The sequence below is a fragment of the Varanus komodoensis genome, unplaced genomic scaffold (genome assembly GCF_004798865.1).
Source record: "Varanus komodoensis strain SLA01 unplaced genomic scaffold, ASM479886v1 scaffold3, whole genome shotgun sequence".
NCBI lineage: Eukaryota > Metazoa > Chordata > Lepidosauria > Squamata > Varanidae > Varanus > Varanus komodoensis.
This window is the reverse complement of record NW_025335761.1, coordinates 2308448-2329571: the sequence shown is the minus strand read 5'-3', so window position 1 is coordinate 2329571 and position 21124 is coordinate 2308448. Positions and strand designations below refer to the sequence as shown.

Sequence of the window (21124 nt, the reverse complement as noted above, 5' to 3'; positions counted from 1 at the left end):
GTGGCACTCCATTCAGTATTGTGTACACCAGAGGAATGATCTCATGAGAGCACTGTATTTGGCTTCAATTCCTCATCACCATTCCCATGGTTTTCCAGAGTACAATCCCCATCTTTTGCTTTTATTTCAGCTATATTGATTGTAAGTATGAAAGAGAGGTTGAACTATGCTAAGTAAAATAAATAAATAAACAAATTGACGTTGAGCAATAGCCACAGCTGCAGGAGCATTCTGGAACTTAAATTTATGACACAGTGGCAGCCATATTGTGCCACAAACTAGTTTTGCGACAGGATACAGGGAAAGCTCACTCATAGCAAGATGGGATGAAGCAGTCCACATCATTCACTGACAAGTATACTGGGCAGACACGGCAGCTCTCTTCCATAAAACTTCATGTGAACAGAACAAAACAGAATCCTCCAGGTAAAGTTGAGCATTTGGAGAGCTGTATGCGAGAGGATTCTACACACATCTGTCAGAAAGCTTTACCTTTTTGAGAAGCATGTTTCTCTGTCTTTCCCTGGTATTCAAATCCCACAGCAGACTGTAGAAATTAAAAAATGGCTTGAATGAGCAGCACAAAATTACAAGAGTATTCTACATGAAGAGCAGCCCAACTGGTCTTGAAAATGAATGTTACAGTTGGTTATCTTAATACAGGTGCATCAACTTCTACATTAAAGGTATTAGATAAAGTCTCACTAATCCTGTTTAAATATAAAATACATTACAAATCTCACCTAATCACTTCCAATCCAAGTCCTTTCCAAGTTTCACAAAAGTTCGCATATCTAGTATCAACTTCTTGGCTTAGACTGCAGCCTGCCAGGACTATCCCAAATCAATCCTATGTATCAGGTTCTACATATTCTTCAGTCAAAGTACATAAACCAGGGGTAGGCAAAGCATATAAACCAAAGGGGCATTTAATGTTTTGAAAAAGCATCCTGGGCACCAACACAAGAGCATCTTGTTGGGATTCTGACTTTCCTTGTGATGTGCTCTACTCAGTACACCAGCACTAGGCAACCAGAAAGTTTGTGGTGCAGTCCAACTCCAACAAGCGATGGGAGCTCTGCCACTGATTTCAATGAAGTACATCATGCACCTCATGGGATGCACTCAGCTACATATTTTCAATCCCTTTGGAGCCCCAATACCATACAATCAAATTTTCTGCTCTTCCATAGCAAGATGCTGTTTACTGTTCTTTTTCCATCTCTATTCCATTTAACGCACTTCTACTTATTTCCCTGGGGCTTCTGTGTTGCTCTCCCAATCTGCTCCTCTCCTCTTTGATCCTTGCTGTTCATGCAGCAACAGTGAGAGAGCACAAGAGGATATTTATCAAGTCATTTGCTGTCGAAAAAGCTCAAGCCAGGGGCAAAACACACACTTTGCATGCAGAAGGCCCCAGCTTTTGTAGGTAGGGTTGCAAAAAAAAAACTCCTGCATGAAATCCCACAGAATCACTGCCAATCAGTGTTGAAAATACTGGGCTAGATGGACTCCGTACCAGGCAGCTTCCCATGCTTCTCAAACCATGTTCTTCTCCTCACCCCACTGGAATCTTGGTGTGGTAACAACACTGAAAACACAGCCCAAGTTTTAGCGAGTGCTTTGTTGCAAGGCTAGTCCACCTCACACTGTAACTGTATGCTACAGTCAGGTGAGGATCTCTCCTCACTCAGGTACAGCTGCAACTGGCTTTGTTACTACCCTGAGGCAGCCCACATCAGTGCTGTTGCTACAGGAACTGGCTGCCGCCACCACCTTTAGTTGCTTGTTGAAGAGGAGCTTGTTCCAGTTTTTAGCCTCCTTCCTCAGGTGAAACAGGGTAAGGGAGAAGACTGCCACCTCCTCCCAGTACAACTTTAAAGCTACCTCTTCACTATTCATTGCTGTCTGAAAGGCCTGGACTGCACACACATGTGTTCCAGCTTGAACTTCCTTCCTTGGATTCTCCAAAAGGTGCTTGGAGAAATTATGAAATAACACCTTTTTCAAACATTTCCCTGTGACAAGGAAAGATAGATCTGTTGCCCAAACACAGAAATTAAGGGACATGTTTCCCTTGACATAGATTTAGATGCAAGGTCTCATTCAAGGGAGGAAGCAGAAAGTCAGGAGAGTTTGTCGTGGAGGTAAAGACCAAAATGGGGGAGGGAAAGAAGAAATGTTGACCAAGGGCTAAGGCAGGGAAATGGGGAGTCAAAGGGGGTCTAAGTAGGCAATCTGGAATCTTGATGGGTGGGTTTTAAAAAACTTGTCTCTGAAATCAAGCATGCTCTCCCTTAGCTTTGTTTCATTTAAAATATATGGACCTGGAGCAGAATTAGAGCATTAGTTCAATATTTCTAAAACAGAACAACTGGGAAAGCTATTTCCATATTGGAGGGATTACACTAGAATAGCATTTGGAGGATCAGCTATTTCTCCATGGCATCTTCAAGAAGTGAGGCTATGGATGTGCCACTGGTGCCTGGCTGTGATAACAGACTGAATAACAAACTAGCACGCAGTCTAGAGGATTGAGATGCGGTTGGTTGGTGGTTCTTTTGACCAGAGGGATGGAGCCTGCGGGAACCATTCTAGATGGAATTGCAACCCCTTTGAAGTAGGTTCATAGTTTGGGAGTGCTCTTTGGTGTCTCTACCACTTGAGGTTCAAGTGGTCTCAGTGGCATGAAGTACCTTCTTGGAGGGTGGCCTAGCTATATTTCTATTTGGACAGAGAGATCATTTGCCTTCAATAATCTACACTATGGTAACCTAGTTTAGATTACTGCAGTACCTCCCGCATGGGGTTGCCCTTGAATACAGTTTAGAAGCTGCAGCTTATGCAAAATGTAGCAGCCTGACCAATAACTTGGATCAGACAGTCCAAAAATATAGCCTTCTTTCTGGTCTGCTTGCACTGGTGCCTATATGCTTTCAAGCCCATTTTCAAGGACTGCTTTTTAACCTGTGAGGTCCTGCATGGCTTGGGATCACAAAAACCAATGGGATGCCTCTTCCAAGTGGACACGACAGTCAACATCTGAGGTCTTTCTTGGAAATCGTTATGGAATGATTGCCCCACCAAGGGCCACCTGGCATCATCTTTAATAACTTCTCAGTGCCGGGTTAAGGCCACTCTCTTTGCTGAAACATTTACCAACTGTGCAAAGCACATGGGCGCGGCGGGGGGAATACTGCTAGCTGGTTTTTCAGTAGCCCTAGCAGTACGGAAAGGTTTAGCTCTTTAGCTGTAAAAATTTGGTTTTAAAATGGATAATGTAATTTTATAACATTGCATTGTTGTTTCATGCTATATTGTATTTTACTGGATTTATTGTATTTATTACTGTTTACTGCTTGGAGAGGTTCAGCTATTGCATAGCAAAGAAAATAAATAAATAAATAAATAAATAACCAACCAACCAACCAACCAACCACAGGCAAATGTAGGAGGCGGCCGGTACAGAAAATGCTAGAAATGCAAGAGATGGTTTACCTGGTCCACCCGATCCATTTGCACACCAAACTTCCCACCAAAACCTTTCACCGAGTCCACCTGGGAACAGTGCTGAGAAAGCTTAGACTGATATTCGTGGCCAACTGCTGACTGAAAGAAAAGAAGGACGCAGGGCATATTATGTTACACATATACAGGCTGGACTTGAATGTCTGAAGATGGGGTTTTGATTAAATCTGCACACAGCAACCCCCTTCCTCACTCCTCTTGTTGACTGGGCCCAACGGAAAACATGCAATGTGGACTGCAGTGAAAACACTACAGTGAAAACACATTTTTGGAATGTGAAAGTTAGTGAAAACACATTTTTGAAGCAAGGATTATGTTCAATACAATACCTTTAAAAAAAAAGTGTAAGAAGGCATGGCTCACCTAAAGAAGGAACCCACTGTATTCATTCTCACATATACAGCAATGCAAGAGTCACTGCCCACTGTGACATGAGCCACTGCACAGGAAGTGAGGTGCCTCCTTGGGAAAAGCCCAGGGCACAATGCATGGATTTTTCCCTGTCTTCTTACATTAGCCATCAAGGATGAATATATTAAGACACTAATCCCCTGCCAGTGTTGCAGCACTGAACACAGAGGGAAGATCGCCACTGACATTCCACCCCCATCCCCTTCAACTTCTCATAATGACAGGAATGCCTGAGAGATTTCAGACCTTCCACATTCGATGGGAAGCAGTTATCTTTCTTTCTGGGAGTGGAACCTGCCCACAAGCTGAACAAGTCTTGTTTTTTCCTTTTCAACATATATGCTCCCAAATGTAATGTGCATTTACAGTCAGCTGGAACAACCAGGAGCAAGGCACCAAGAAAGGCGTGTCCGTTCATTTAAAGAATCTGTTCTCCGGCTTGCAGGGGTGAGCACTTTGCTGGGCCATCCTGCTGAGTCAGTTGCAAAAAAGAAGCAGAGATCCATTGGCTAGAGATGCAAGTAGGGCAGAGCAAAGGGTTCAATCCAGCCTTGAATTCAAAGTTCCAGCCTTTTTGGCTAGTCACCTAATGGATGCCGGCAGGGGTGGTGGCGGACTAGTTAAATATGAGCTCTAGAGGTGGTGCTGGGGAGAGCAATTGTGAGGCCCGAGGCTGGGAGGGAGGAGGAAATAGAAAGGCAAAGGGGTTGAGGGGAAAGAAAGCAAAAGGCTAGGAAGGGAGAGAAAGGAGCATGCCCTAAAATTTCCCCAAGTTTTCATAAAACAAAACCTTTTTTAAAGGGGCAGGGAGTAAACTTTGGGTCATCGTTGGATGTCCCCACGGGTACCACAGCGTCAATGGGAGCTATGTAGGGGACCCTTATCTTAACCATCACAAAAATCTATTCCAAACTATAACCCATTAGCTATTCAAATGGTTAGCATATTGTTTTGGCGAGAAGCACCTTCTAAACTGCATGTGCATTCAGATTATCATGGCCTCAACATGCAGCATTATGCTCTGTTGCTATTCTACTGAACACTGCCAGATTCTCTTTCTCTTCCTAAGTCTTTTAAGCACCTTCTGCATTTGGACTGCATATTTTTGTCCGGCAAGAAAGGAGAAATAGAGAGAAGCTAAGCACACATTAGTCCTTTCTGAATAGCAGCTTTTCTTGTCACGATTTACCATTATTTTTATTTCCTTGTTCTGTCAAGTAGGAGGGAAGGAACAGCATAGGCTCCCACTCTAAGCTGCAATGAACGGAAGCAACATTTATTTAATTGTGGCACAGCAACATTATATTGCACCTGGCTTCTATAAAGTTAGTCAGCAGATCAGTTTCGTGTATGTTTTTTTTTAAGGGTAAAGTTACATGCTAGGAAAAAATCACAACCCTAAGAAGGGTTCAGTTCTGCTCAAAAGCTAGTTCCTCAAATCCTGCATTCACAATCAATATCTGGGAAATTTTATCTTCACCCACCTTGCATTGAGGTAAGAATAAGGCCTCAATGATGGCATTAGCAAGTCATATGTTTACTAATAAGTTCTCTTTCATGAATTGTTAATCATCAGTGGCCATTTGCTGCCTGCCACAATATAAAGCCAGATCTATTTATAGTAGTGTACACATTCCAGTTCAAACCACAGCAACCCACGTCGGTGAAAGTAAGTGCTTTACAGGCTTTGCCACAGGGCAGGATGTAAATACTGCAATTTCACCATCATCAAAAATAATTCTCACTGGTCCTCTAACCCGCAACAACTGGTTCTCGGTGAAGATAGGGAGTCTTGGAGGGAAACGGGCAAAGTCTTGCTCCGTGATGGGAATGGAATTTAGGATCTGAATGGGTGCAGTGTAGGCACAGTCTCAATTTTAGAAAGTGTCCCAGAAATATGAAAAAAGGGATGAACAGTGCATGACCCAAATTACAATCACCATCGTATAATCTGGTTACAATATTAAGAGCTGGATGAGTTGGATTAATTTTTCTACCAACTGAGGATCTATTTTGAGAGAAAGCACATAAGCATCAGAGGTAGGAGAGGTGAATATGTGGCAGGATTGAAGAAAATGTGACCATCGTGGCTTGAGAACAGAGCATTCCAAACGTGCAGGTTCTTACCTTGTCCATGCGGTCCTGTTCCAAACCAAACTTCCCACCATAGCCATGCGAAGCTTTTGGTCCCGTTTGAAGTTCCTTTTCCTTGAGAGATTTGTGTTCTTGGAATACATTTTCTCGCAGCTGGTGAATGCTTTTGAAGATAAACCAATAAAACGATCAGTATGCACACCATGTTACAATGCATATTAGAATACTTGTAACAATTGAAGACATTGAAAGACAATGTACTTCCCTCAGGCTTCCAATCTATCAGCTCACCCGGGATGATTCAATCCCTTGAATGCAGCGATGAAGAGGAACAAGGATGCCCTCTTCACCTCCCCATCCTCCCACCCTGCACTGTTTGTCAGATGGGTTTTTCTGCTGATCTTGTAGAGGTGCTTCAGAGGGGCAGAAAGAGTCCTGGCTGGAGGCTGGAAGGATCTCGGAATATCTCATATCCTGGCCTCCCCATTCTCCTCCGCTCCCCATGCACCCAAATGCCCCCTTTTTCCCTCTCTGAGGCTGCTTTTCTGACCTTGGAGGCCAGCTACCATAGCTCTTTCTACACCAGTTGTGAGAGGGCAGGGAAGGAGAGTAGGATCTCAGACTCGTCTAGGGGCCACAGGAGTGCTCCCTCCCATTGCTTATATTTAAGAAAAACCTAAGTACTTGATTGGCATTCTAAGACATTTTGGCATTCCAAAGACCTGTGCATCAAATACTGAAAACCATTCCCCTATTTTCCCAGAGGTTGCTGGGGCACCTTCCATCTCCTTGTCACTACATGCTACTTACATGCCACACTGAGGCATATATGTATTTAGGTGAAATGTATGTATTGTCTCACATACTTGCTAAGGATTATCACCTGAAAATATTAATTACATCTTCAAAACTGCCAGCATTGCCTAATATTGTATTGCACTATCCATTAATTGTTACTAATGAACTTATAGAATGCAAAATGTTTTGCAAAAATAAATAAGCAACAGAAACATTTCAAGCAAAAAAAGGTTTTAGAAAAGTTTCTGTCCCATATCACTGGCCATTTTTTTTCTTTACCATTTCAACTAATTTGCAGAAAGAAGAAAGAATTACCAAAATACTTCCCATATTAAAACACTGGCTATGTTCAGGAATGCTAAGTCACGATTTAATAGGAAGGGATTAGTTCTAGGGGTCCACTCCAGCCCCTTTGTTGTTGCTGTGAGGAGATAGTATGCTGAACCATAGTTAATCTAAAGCTTCCTATCCGAAACCTAAACAAACCAAATTCATAAATCAAGAGTTCGAAGCTGGTTTTTTTCACTAATCATAGCCACAATTAATTACACTTTGTCCAGGATGATGAAAAGCTGCACCCAATTAAACATCACTTATGATCTCTTAACTGGTAGCTGCCTTGACTTGCTGTCATCAGAACTTCATGAGCAACTTACAAACCAAATTTTTCCAGGTTTAGATGGCATAACAAACTGTGGTTCATCTAAAATAGAATCAAATCCTCAGGGTGGTGAAGAAGAGAAGGTTTATAAAGCTGGGATTAAAATAGTCTTGTTGGGGAACATCAATTAATGGCTTAATCTGACAGAAAACTGACCCACTTTATTATGTGTTCTTTTTAGAATGCTTTCACATCAATTTTCTTCTTCTTCCTTTGAAAGGGAGGAAATTAGCAATGCAGAACTGGGAAATCCAAATTTTAATATTGTACACAATGTATAATCCCCCCAAAGCAAATATGCTTTGAATTCCAGACTCTCTTTGAAACTAACAGTTCAAGATCATCAGCCACTGATAAACAAAAGTATGCTTCCTCTGATACAGGAGATATCTTGGTCAGTATCTGCTTTATAGCCATATTCTCCATGAATTTTTCTAATCCTCTTTTCTAATCCAAGTTGGTGGCCATCACGCCATTTTGTAGTAGCGCATTCCACAGATTAACTTTGAGCTTGTGTAGAATTTGTCACTGACTTAAAGAACTGTATTAAAAATATTGTCGTTATACCTTTGAGTAGATGTGGAAAATTTTCTTGCACTTGCAAAGGAACCAGGCTGTGGTATAGCAAGAGCTACACAACCATACAACGAATTTGCTTAATAAGTTGCTCTGCTTAATGAAGCTCTGATGACAGCATGTCAAGGCAACTACCGGTTAAGATATCATAAGAGCTCTTTACTTGGGTGCAGCTTTTCATCATCCAACAACAATTCACAATTATGACAAGATCCACAAAGGGAGAGAAGAGAAGACAACACAGTGGGCAATAATAGTATTTCTTGTCTTGACTGAAGTATAAGCAGTCATATGCTATTCTTCCAAGAATCTATTTCATATTGCCTTGATCTGAGGTTTAGTGTCACTGTTTTATTGTGTGATCTTCTTAGCTGCTTTTCCACCTTTAATTCACCCTTCTTGAAGATGGATGACTAAAACTCAACACATAATTCCAAATAGGGCCTTAGTGTCTTGTATCATACAGTGATATTAAATTTCACTAATCCTATCGGAAAAATTTCACTTAGGTGAATCCAGGAATTGAATTTTGTGGCCATGTCACTTTGGTGTATCAGATAGGGATTGATCAGAAGGGGATTAAGATCTCATTCCTCCTATGCTATTTCCAGCTGATAGAGCTCTTAGCTGAGTATGGCAATGCTTATTGGAGGCTTCCTCAAATACTGAACAGTACCACAGAATAGTAGGACAACATCAGAAACTATGCAACGAAAACATTCACAATGCCAATGTTTTTAATTTACCCTTAGGAATTAGGTGACTGGTACAAAATTTTCCAAACTATGTTTTGAAGCAAGCCACATCAGTTAACCTGAGCAAAGCAGAAAAACTGGTTTCTCAGCTATGCCACATTCTCAAACATTTCCATCAAAAATTGAGTTCAAGCAACTGTAACTAATGTCCTCAACTCATTCAGACTTCAATACAGCAATGTTTTCTACAAAGAGCTACTCTTCAGTGCAACCCTTTTAGTTTCTATGAGTAACTTTAACAACTGAAACTCTTTCGTTTTAGTTTACGTTTTCAAAAACCAATTGGTCCGGCTTTAGACGCAAGCTGACTGCTCAGCAAAGAAATAGGAAGGACCATCCTGCATATTACTTAGTGAAGAGATCCGAAGACCAGTAACTTGGTTTTCCAGATGGAGGGTGCTGTAGTGAGCAAGAGCAGTTGCCCCTCTTGTCAGGTATCCCAGGGTCCGTGGGGATGGGATTCCAAAGAAGGGACCAGAGCGAAGAGTCAGAGGAGATGGGGGTCTGGGAGACCAGGGCAAGCACAGGCCATTGAAATGTCCTTAGGGTCACTGCCCACAGGTTCCCAGGCTGACCAGGAGAGTGAAAATGTTTTGGAAGGGATGGGAGAGGAAGAGGAGGAGGAAGAACCGTTGCCTTGCCCAGTCCCTGACCATGATGTAGTGTTGGGAGACATGAGTAACAGGAGTGGATGAGTTTGAGGGCTTGTGCCGATCTCGTTGCCTGGCTCTTCAACAGTGGGAGCCACCCTGAAGGTGAAGCCCCAGAGTTACTGAAAGGAAGGGGTTTTGGGGAGAAGTCCCCAGTTTGGGCTCAACAGTCAGTAAGAGCAGATGTTTATCTTCCAACTTAACAGAAAGCTTTGAAGGTTGGTTAGTCTTGTAGCTGCAAAGTTATTGCAAATATTTGCCAAAAAATCTGCTTTTCAAAAAAATACCTGTTTTGCAAAGAGACTGTCTGGTGTTTGGAGCTTAAGGGCATGAAGGGGAAGTCTGAGCACACAACAGGAGCTATGTACCATTTCACTAAAGAATATCAAACATACAAAAAAGAAAAAAAGCTGAACACTAACAGTGGCAGCTACAAGGATACACTAGGTTGTTGCAATTTGATGTTACTTTCACAACCACAAAGATGAGGAGTGCAGAAACCAGAACAATCCCTCCTCTTTCCTCATCCACAATTAAGAGCCCTCTCCACAATTAAGAGCCCTCTCAACAATTAAGGCTAACTAGATTCCCTTTTAACCATGGATTCCTGACCAGCTTCAAACTCTGGTCAAGATCCCTGGGTAACAGCCTCTCTTTGCTCAAATGAATTATGTGCCAAAACTCTCACTGTGGATCAGCCTAGTGACAGTTTTAAAACAAAGAAAGAAATAGCTTACTTGATGTGTTCTTGGTGACCGGATCCTTGAACAGTTTTTGCACCCCATCGTTGTTCTTTTTCACTTACATCATTCTGTAAGTATATTGGAAAAGAAGATTACATGTCAGTAGGAGCTGAAATGAAGAGCTCAAGGAGACTTTAAGCTATTCTCATGATTCCATCTTCCTTGTACTTAATACCTCCTGGCCACTTTTACATCCCACCCATTTCAGAGAAGTCCGTCAGGCTGACATAAAACACCCACACTTGAATTCATGCATTACTAGGAACACACACACGAGACTTGCTCCCAACAGCTCTTAAGCTTTGGTTTAGCAAGGCTTACATTACATGCAGTGTTAGTATTGTCATCTTTGTAAGCATTTCAATGGTTTGTAGGTATACCACAAAGTCAGGATCTGTCTCCCAGTCATCAGCACCATCATCTTGGCTGACAGAGATGGTGTGGCCTGCGGTTGCTTTCCACATCTGAAACATCAAAACAAGTATCTGATAGATTACAAGAAATAGGTTCCAAAAGACATACATAACAAGACTAGGAACACTATTCAGATTCTAGCCTCTGCCCTTCAACCAAATGAGAACATGAACTTCGGTCTCTCTGGGATTAGATAAAGGGAGAACTTATTTAATTTGTATTTATTTCATCCATTTCTTAGCTGCCTTTCAAGACCACAGTCTTCCTTAGGTAGCTTATAGTATAAAAGCAATGCAAATACATTAATACAATACAAACAATTTAAATAAAACACAGTTTCAAAATATCCATCAGTAGCCACGGGTTTATACGATCCCAAATTGTTGCAAGCAATTTTCAAACTAATTTTGGAGAAAAGAAGAAGATATTTTCCTTTTAGAATCTTCTTGCCATTATTCATCCACTGGAAATAGCCTCTGGAATCATTTCAAAGAAAAGAGAAGTTTATTCTGGTGAAGAGTCAACCTGCATATATGCTTGATCCATTCATTTATTCAAAGGACACTGTGAGCCACAGAAAGATTGCTCTGTTCAGGAGAGATGCTTTCTAAGCAGAGCATTTTGCCAGCGGATCACAACACAGCTACAGCAAGACTAAATGCTAGTACAAGAGGTCTTACAGAGGCAGCCTGCATCTGCTCTCCGCACATTTCCAGCCAAGACAAACAGTATTGATAAAACCTATCACAATGTTAACTGAAGCCATGTGGGCAAACCTGGCATGACTTATGGTGCCCCTGCAGACAGCTTGAAGAAGACTGCACCTCCCGTAAAATTCAACTGTGACACCCAAGGACTTCTTTCCAAACATGCCAGACACAGGAAGATAGGAACTGTTCACTGAGTCAGTCCTAGAAGCTCTGATGTTCATCAGGTCAGGTTTTGTCAATGCCAACCAGCAGGAGTTCTCCAGTCCCACCTGGAGGTGTCAGAAATAGAACCCAGGACAGCTGTGGGAGCTATGGCTCCTTCCAAAATTAGTCTACAACCCTACATACACCTACCCAGAACCAAATCTCATGTAATTTACTGGGACTTACTTCCAAGTAAACATGCTAAGGATTACAGTGTAACAGTCTAAAATGTAACAAAAGGCCACAAACGCGCAAGTGATCTGAAACAAAAGATCAGAAGCGCTGTAGCGTATGCAATATTTTAGTCTTCCTTTCTAGTTTTAGTTTAGTACTAAAGAGATACTGTATTTTCCATTAGAGCTAGAGCCTTTCTAGTTTTCCACTGGACATGGTTAGCACAGCAGCTTTTCATTTCCTATGCAGCTTGCTGTTCTGGCTGATTTCTTTCAAACTAGGCTGGAGAGAAACGTTATCCATGCCGTAATCATGAGTCATTGACTCACACAGTAATTTGGGGTTGGGGTTGAGGAGAGCTCAGAAACAAGACTCTGGCAACTTTGTCTAATGATTCAGCAGGAACTGGAAGATCTTAAGATTTTATCCAGGCTATAGTATAGACAGAAGTCGATTATATAAAGTGAAAATGTGCAAAATGGTGGAGCAAATAAATGCAAATTACTCCAGAGTAAGACTTTTGCATTGGACATTGATCACATATGCCAATGCCCTCCTTTGGACTCCAACTCCCATCAGCCCCAGTCACCATGACCAATTACTCTTATCATTATTTCATTGCATTTATACTGCACCTTTCTTCCTCCCACACGGAACCCAAGGCAACTTCTATAGTTCCATTGTAGCCGCACAACAACAAACCTGTGAGGTAGGTTAGGCTATAAGTGAGCAACTTGCCTAAAGTCACCCAGTGAGCTTCATGCCTGAGCACGGCCAAGAAACACACCGTCTCCCCACCGCCGCTCCTTTCACTCTGTCTCTCACCACACTAAGGATAATGCCGCACACACGATAAGGAATGCGTTAGAGCTGCACTCCAAAACACCTGTCCCTTAAAAGTAGAGAAGCAGGGCTGGGAAGACAGCCAACGATCTCACTTAACTGCAGTTAAATTAGTAATTAACAGAGGGCACAGTCCAGAGCCCTCTGCCCCGATCCAGGTAAGCGTCTGAACAAAGGGTTATGTGCATCCAGTGCAGGCTGTGAGACACTGTAGCAACACCTGCTGCTTCACGCCTTGCATTGCACCTAGACGGCCAGCTCTGGCATGCCCCTTTAGCCCTTTCTGAGCCAATTCCCCATCTGGGAGGTAGCCAGCATGATTCCGCACTGGCTGAGCACCAGGAGGGCGGGCACGGGGGGTCCTCTGCTTGATGTTCCAACTCCCAGGTCACAGGACAGAATAATCCTATGCCCCTCAGAGAATGATGAAAAGCCACCGGACAGCTCACTTACCTGGACTACTGCAATGTTCCTGGCTGGAACACTGCAAAATGATGCATGTGGGGCTGCCCTTGAAAACAATCCATAACCCTCAAAGAGTATAAAATAGGGTAGCCAGTGCACTGACTGGAACTGGGTGTTATGGCCATTTTATGCCACATTCACTAGCTCACAGCCTGTCATCAAACCCAGTTTAAAGTGCTGGTGATAATTTACAGTCTCTTTTATAGGTTGCAGCCACAGTATCTAAAAGATTGCCTTTTCTTATACGTTCCTGCCCATACCCTAAGATTGTCATCTAAGGACCATACACTGAGATTAAGTGGATAGGGACTCATGAGTGGGCCTTTTCAACAATGGGCCACAACTTGCCTATTGCCCTCCCCAGAAAGGTTCACCTGGCACCTAGTTGATTGTCCTTTCAGCACCACATAAAGTCCTTTTTATTTTCCCAGTCCCCTTAAACTGCTGCCTGCTTTTTTTAACATGTGTACTCCTTCATTCAGACATAATCTCTGTTAATCTCGAATGTTGTCTCTCTTCTAAAGGCTGGATTTTTGTTGCTGCTTTAAAAAAACACTTCATAATGTGTTATTATTGCTTGTGTTATTTTTGCTTTTATCATGTATCACAACCTGAAAATTTCATTTAAGTTTAAGAATTCAGGATCCAAAGTTTAAGGATTCAGGGAGCCTCTGTTAACTGAGGCTGGGATAACCCTATTAAGGCTTAGGGCAACCCAGTGCTGGCTATGGATCATGTGTTCCTTCTAGCTTTTTCTCCTCCACTCTCACACAACTATTCTCCCCCATTCCTATTCATTTCCATTTTAGAGAAAGAACATTGTTAACATTATGCCAGCATCAATATTTTTATTATGCACAGATGGCCCAAACTGCCTTTTGCAAACTCACTTCTGATCCCAGTTTTGAACTGTGGTTTGGCACCAAAAATAAGTAGCAAAAATGTAGATGCAGGCATGACACTGATCTTCAAATGGAAAATAACAGAGCCTCAGCAGTCCTGCAGGGCACCTCCAATTGGTCAGCCACGGTCTGGCCATGAATGGCCCATATTTGCCCCAAACTGCTCGTGCTGATCTTTTACAAAGGCAGCCCAGGTACCACAAGCAAGTACTGCTAAACCTATAAAAGAGGTGAGGGCTGAGTTAGCACATCTTACATTGTCACATGGGGCATGCAAAAGTTCGCTCAAACATGTCCATGCCAAGCCTTGAATCCCTGAGGAAGCAAGACAGTGAACAGATCAGAAATAAACACATTCCTTAAGCAAGGTTATTCTAATGTTGAACAACTTAATGGCTTATATTCATATTTAAACATCAGACAGTCCAGCCCTTTCATCTGAATGAATCAAGCTTCAGCTCAGAGCGGTAATCCATGAGTAAGATTCTGTGACTTACTGAATCACAGGCAACCTAATGTATCAGGATTACGATTCATTTCCAAATAACTGTTTCTACTTCCGATGGAACAGACCAGTACTCTGTCTTCCTGACTGCATTCCAAAAGGAGGTTCTCACATTGCAATGGGGCAGTACTGGCGCATATAATCCTCAAATTGTAACCCTTGCTCATGGAAGCAGCAGAACATGCTAGGCAGCAGTTTGCAGATATGAACTTTGGCAAAGTCCAGAATCTCTATCACTAAAATGAACAACATATCTGAGATCACAGAAATGTCCATAGTTGGCCTCCATAAACCAACAGTACTATTTGCAAACACATACATAGAATCTGAACTCCCCACCCTTCTGTGTTAACACAGGATGATGCCTGATATTGAATTAGGTCATTTGGTTCTTCTAGCCCAGTATTGTCACCACGTACAGACTGCAGTTCTAGGATTTCAGGCAGGATTAATTCCTTGATTGATTAATTAATTCCTTCTGAAGAAGCTAGGGACTGAACTTGGGACATTCTGGATGCAAAAGATCTGCAAAGGATGAGCTACAGTTCCTCAATACTCAATCACCCCACAAAGACAGGCACTTGAACAACTCTGCCCAAGCTGTTCTGGTACCTTCCAAATGTTTTGAACTTAAGAGCATAACAGCCATGTTGGATAGACCAAGATCCATGTTGTCCAGCATTCTGTTCACACAGTGGCTGAGATGCCCACAAGAACCCCACACAGAGACCATGAAAGCCCCCTCTTGCCCAAGTTTCCGAACAATTGGTGCATGCAGACATAGAGGCAGTGTATGGACATTTCGACTAGTAGGTATGGCTAGCCTTCTTCTCCACAAATTTATCCAGTATGCCTTTAAACCAATCAAAATTGGTGGCTATCACTACAATTCCATAGTTCACCCATATACTGTGAGAAGATCTTTCTTTTATCTGTCCTAAAGCTCTCACCAATCAACTTCATGGGATGACCCCAGTTCTAGTGCTATGACAAAGGGAGAAAAATGTCCCCCTCTCCACTTTCTCCACACAACTGCCACCAGCCCTCGCCAGCAAGGCCAACAGTCAAGCCTATTAGGAATTGTAGTCCAAAACATCTGGAATGCATCAACTTGGGGAGGGTTGCTTTTGACCGCTATTTTGATAGTAAGCCAGGTGAGACTCCCACAAGCATTAAGGATGCAGAGCCCCGTGCCTCTAGATCTCTAAAGAATAAAGCGGCCCAATTCCCCAGAGATTTAATAAATCCTCTTCTGCTAGGAACTGATACCACCAAACATACACAAAGCTACAGGCTGCTATTCCAGGGGCAGGGAAAATGTGACCAACTCCCATGTTGTTAAACCGCAACACTCATCAGTTCTGGGCCTCATGACCAATGCTGGGAGAAGCAGCCCAACATCTGCAGGCCTTGGACAGTCGCCACCCCTGTTCAACTTCGGATCCATCAATCCCCCGCGCCATTTTCATATGCACAGCCATCAGCGTGAAATAGCATCTTCAGTCTGCACAGGACCTTGCAATACCAAGGCTGGAGGCCAGCCTTTTCCAGCCTCTCACTGCCAGCACACAGCGCGAAAGAGACGGGCTACTCGCCATCCTTGCGAGAGAATGACGAGAAGGCCCCCGCGGTGCACGGGGAAGAGCCAAGTCGCGCCTCTCTGCTGGGATGAGGAGCGTCCCAGACAAGAAAGGGAAGGGTGAACAGCGCAGCGATCTCTTTGATCAGCTGCCTCTCCGCTGGAGAACAAAGAGCTATCAGAGGGAGCCTGTCCGCCCCAACCAAGCCATGTGGCAGGCTGGCCCACCCCCACCTGCCCCATTTCCTGTCTCGATGGGCGGCTGCCCCTCCTCCCCTCCAGCTCTCAAGGTGCGCGCCGCTCCAGGTGCGCGCCCGCCTTGTGCTGCCGAAGCCTGCAACGGCGCCCCACTGCTGCTGCCGCCCTAGTCGGAGAACCGAGCGGGCAATACGAGCGCCGCGCCGGCCGGATCGCGGGATCGAAGCCCCGCTTCCCCCACCCCAGACTGCCGCCCGTCTCGGCTGCGGCAGCCTGCAGCAGAGAACGAAGAGACCCGCAAGCACCAGCAGCGAGGAGCGCAAGCACGCCTCAGGCTGGCTACCTTGCCTGCCGGGGGACCAAAGCGCCTCCTCGCGCGCGCCCCGGCAAAGGGAGCCCCGCACGAGCGACTCGCCGGACTCCTTCCTGCCACTTACTTTGTTCCCAGCCCACTTCCTGGCTGCCCAGGCCCCTTCCTTTCCCGATGGAGCGTCGCCTCCTCCTCCTGCTCCTCTGAGGGCTTCCTAGTTCTGCTGGTGCTGCAATTTCCGCCTCTCCCAAGATCCCGTTTCCTGTTTTTCATCACGACGCGTCATCAGGTGGGAGATGGCCAAAGCCATCCAACGGTGGCTGGCGCTGGGGCGCCATGGCACTTTGCTGCAAGCCGGAGAGGCGATTTCCCATGCATCCCTGACGATCGCGTCCTATTTCCTATCTGGGACGGGGGGCGGGGGGGGGGGAGCCCCTAGGGGACGCTCGGCGGCGTCCTCTGGGTGTTGAATTCTTCCAATGCCGTTGCTGGTCTCCCAACCCACTAGTGGAGCATCCCGTCCTACGCTAAACCTGCCGTTCAGCAAAGAAAAACCTAGATTTGCTTTTCCCAGGCCGGAATGGGGGGTGTCATTCAAGACGTCTGTGGGGGGTGGCGCGCTGGGAAGTTTGTTCCAAGCCATGGGTTGGAAAGAAGCTTTGTAGCGATCCCTTGCGGCGTTTTCGCAACGCCATCCTATACAACACGCATCCCCTCAAAAATATGCCCCGCTGAATTCGGTGGCGTTTGCAGTCGGCTAAGCGGTTTTAGGATTAGCACCTACGAGGTGCTCTTTCATCGAGCAGAGGCGTCATGAATGAGCAAGGAAAGGGTTAGGCTTAGTACACCCGCGGAGTAGCGGCAGCGCGTGAACTGGCAGGAAGGGCCGCCAGCACTGTCCCCGCTTCGAGTACTTTCCTCCTGCCTTGCCAGGCTCCTGCCAGAGGGAGGCGCTGTCGCGCTTTCTGGCAGGCAAGCGCTGGAAAGGCAATTAACAATGCCAGCCGCGCTCCCCCACGTACTTTTCAGAAATACATTTGTTATAATAAGCTGTGCTCCGCTGGTATCTGACCCTTGAAAAGACTAAATTCGCGTTGGTATTAGAGACTGACAATGTTGGAAACCGTAGGAGAGAGACTGGCTTTTTTAAAAAACGTTGGGAGCATTCAGAATTAATCCTGCATACTGACATTAATGAGAGGTTGGTTCATTTTAATGGTCTATTCAGTGTAGGACTAAAATTGGATACTGCCCTCATAAAAAAATACTTGCCTTTTTCATTTTTTAGAAATCAATGAGATGAGACAAAAACATCTAGGATAGAGTTTCCATTAGAACCACATGGGGCTACTTGATTAGGCTAAATGAAAGATAGGCCATCAGGGAGAACAAAAGGCAAATACTGTTTAATTTTGGCAGAAATGTAGGGAAGATACTAGAAAGGCAAACTGGCTCCATCTGTGCAATTAGCAGCCAAGTAACACTTATAGTATGGGGTTATATGCTACATTTCCAATATGTCAAAGCATACAAACACACCAGGGAACCAATGCCCCTTTATAATCAGTAAGAGAATTTAAAATTGGTCCAACAAGATTGTTTATACTTTTATGATATGGAAAAATGTGTCTGGCTTCCCCTTTTTTCTTTAATTTCTAATTAATTTTAACACTCTAAAATATGTATATATGATTATTCCAGACAGAATCCCAGCAACATTGTATTGAAACTGCCAACAGTGCTTGGCAGAAGTATTCACATGCATTTCTACTAATGATGTACACAAGATACTCATCACAGAGAAGGTGCAAAATATTTTTACTGCATCATAAAAGTTAAGTAAACAGAAAGAAATTAGCACTTGTTGGTTGCATGAGTATTCACCCTCTTTGCTGTGCCTGAATAAGATCTGGTGAAGTCCACTGCCTCCAGAAGACAGTGTAAGTAACTGAATGAGGTTTACCTGTGTGTAACTCCAGGACCACATGCTCTCAGAATAAATACACTTGTTTCTGGAAGGCCCCCACATTTGTTGGAGAACACCTATAAACAAAGAGCATCGTGAAAACCAAGGAGCTATCCAAACACTATAAAATTGTGCAGACGCACCAATCAATTTGTGCTATTTAAAAAATCCCTAATCATGAAAGACCCCCAGATCACCAGTAGATCCATTATTACAAAATGGAAAGAATATAGCTCAGTGATGAGCCTGTCAAGGTTGTCCTCCAAAACTCATGGTCCTGAGATCACCTTCACCACAATGAAGTGTGGTGGTAGCAGCATTGTGTTGTGAGACTGGGGAACTGGGAATGGGAAGCTGGCCAGAAATGAGCGCAAGATGGATGGAGCCAAATACATGGCAAATTTAGAGGAAACTTTTTCAGTCTGCAAGGAACCTGGGACTGGGGAGAAGATTCATCTTCTAGCAGGACAATGATCTGGAAGCCAAAGTAACACTGGAGTTGTTTAAAAGTGAGAACCCGAATGTCTTAGAATGCCCAGCCCAGACCTGAATCAGATTGAGAGTCTGTGGCAGCACTTGAAATGCTTCCCATTCAACCTGACGCAGCTGGAGCACTTTTGCCGGGTAGAATGGGCCAACTTTGCAGGATTTAGATGTACAAAAGCTGACAGAGTCTTGGCAGAAAACATTTGCATATGTAATTGCTGCCAATGGTGCTTCTACCAAGTATTACATCATATAGCCTAGTGCCAGTTTCTTTATCTTTTTTTCTTTTTACTTAACTTTTGGGTCATAATAAAATATTTTATTATAATATACCTCCCCCTGTAGACTGTCTCATGTGCATCAAGTGGTAACAATGCCAATCATTCATTTCTGTTCCAGGTTGTAATACAACAAATTGGGAAAAGGTCAAATTGGGTAAATACTTCTATAAGGCGCCATACATGTTAATACAATTAATTTGGAGAACAAGGAGCCCAGTGACAAAGAAGCCTCTCACCCCATGAGTGAGCTGAGCAACTGGGCAAGGAGGACTCTGCTCCCTTTGTTAGTCAGGAGGTTAAGGTACAAGGAACTGCAGAAAAGTAAATCGTCTGCTCTCTCCAGTAAAATAAACAAAGGAACTTGATAAAATCCAAAATCCCCATGGCTTTTCAGCTAAATATATCAATTAAACCAATTATGAAGGTAGAAAGACAGCAGGTGTACGGAGGCTATCCAGTATGCCTTTCTGCCTACTGGGCAGAAGTTATGGATGTGTGATCTGTGTAATGAGCTCCTGGCTTTCAGGGAACGTATTTGTTCTCTTGAAGCCAAGGTTGCTGACCTGGAGAAGCAAAGAGAGGTAGACAGGCTGGATGGTGGGACCAACTAGCCAGGGACCAGCTAGCAGTCATGGAGAACTTACGTAGTCATGGAGAAACGGAGTCTCAGGGAAGGAAGACATTATTCTGAGGAAGAGAAAAATGATCCCTGAGGAGGGGCTCAGTCCTTGAAAAACAACTGTGTATCCTCCCACAGTGAAGTCTTGGTCTATGTTGGTGCCAGTGAGGAGGGTGAATGTAGTTGTGAGGTCCTGGAAGCCAAATTTAGGTTGCTAGGTAGAAGGTTGAAATCCAGGACCTCCATGATGACTTTTTCCAAAATGCTACTGGTTCTATGCTCAGGGGCAGCTAAACAGGTGCGGCTGCATAGATGAAATGGTGGTGTAGAGAGGAAATATTCACATTTTTTAGGCACTGAGGTATATTTTGGGACAAAGTAGGCCTGTACAGGAGAGACGGGCTCCACCTGAACCAGAATGGAACCAGAATGCTGGTACATAACATTAAAGAGGCGGCAGAACAGCTTTGAACTCACCCCGGGGAGAAAGCTGATGGGAGCTGAGAAGCATCCAGTTCAGGTTAAATCATCCCTAGGGGAGGAAGGGGAGGAAGTATCAGATTGGCCAAGTGTAGGAGGGGAGGAATTAGGCAATAAGGTTGCAGTAAGCCACAAGAACTAGTTGGAGAGGACAAAGTGCCAGAACAATAGTTGCATGCAGCTGGAGGAGGCCAGTGTGTCTAAGGCCTCTAGCACTTGCATACAAACTCCCAGGGCCAGGATGGGAGAGCGAGAGTAGCTGGTGAAAAGGCGAAGCTTGATAGAGTGGGCATTACAGAAGCCTGGTTGAGTGGAGAGAAGCAATGGGATATGGTCAACCCTGGATATAAACTAGGGAAAGGCATACTGGAGAAAGTGTTGCTCCCTATGTTAAAGAGGGCATAGAGTTCAGCAGAGTTGGGAAGCTGAAGTGTGAAGACTCCTCCACAGAAGCGGTATGGGATAAAATTCCTGACTCCAAAAAGTGATAGGAATGTGCTATCATCCCCTGACCAGAATGCTCAGGGTGACCTGGGAAATGAAATCAGGGAGGCCTCTAACAAAGGCAGTACCGTAAGAATGGAGAACTTGAACTACTCACACATTGACTGGATAAATGCATGTACCTGTTCTGACAGAAAGGTTACATTTCTCCATGTCATAAATGGCTGTGCCCTAGAGCAGTTCATCATGGAACCAACCAAAGGAGAGGCAATTTTGAATTTATTCCTAGGCAGGGTTACCCAAGACATAGTACAGGATGTAAATGTTG

The 21124-nt window shown here is 44.0% G+C and overlaps 1 protein-coding gene across 4 annotated transcripts in view; it reads right to left on the bottom strand.

Moving 5' to 3' along the window:
• Positions 1-16754, bottom strand: part of CTTN (cortactin) — a 40582-nt gene extending 23828 nt beyond the window's left edge. For all 4 annotated transcript variants that reach the window (XM_044436344.1, XM_044436345.1, XM_044436346.1 and 1 more), the window contains exons 1-6: positions 16648-16754; positions 10597-10680; positions 10211-10284; positions 6067-6196; positions 3499-3609; positions 493-547 (exon numbers count right to left, since the gene is read on the bottom strand). In XM_044436344.1, coding sequence (XP_044292279.1) covers positions 493-547; positions 3499-3609; positions 6067-6196; positions 10211-10284; positions 10597-10680 — 454 coding nt within the window. In that variant the 5' untranslated portion in view covers positions 16648-16754. The remainder of the gene's footprint in view (positions 1-492; positions 548-3498; positions 3610-6066; positions 6197-10210; positions 10285-10596; positions 10681-16647) is intronic.
• Positions 16755-21124: the final 4370 nt, after the last annotated feature.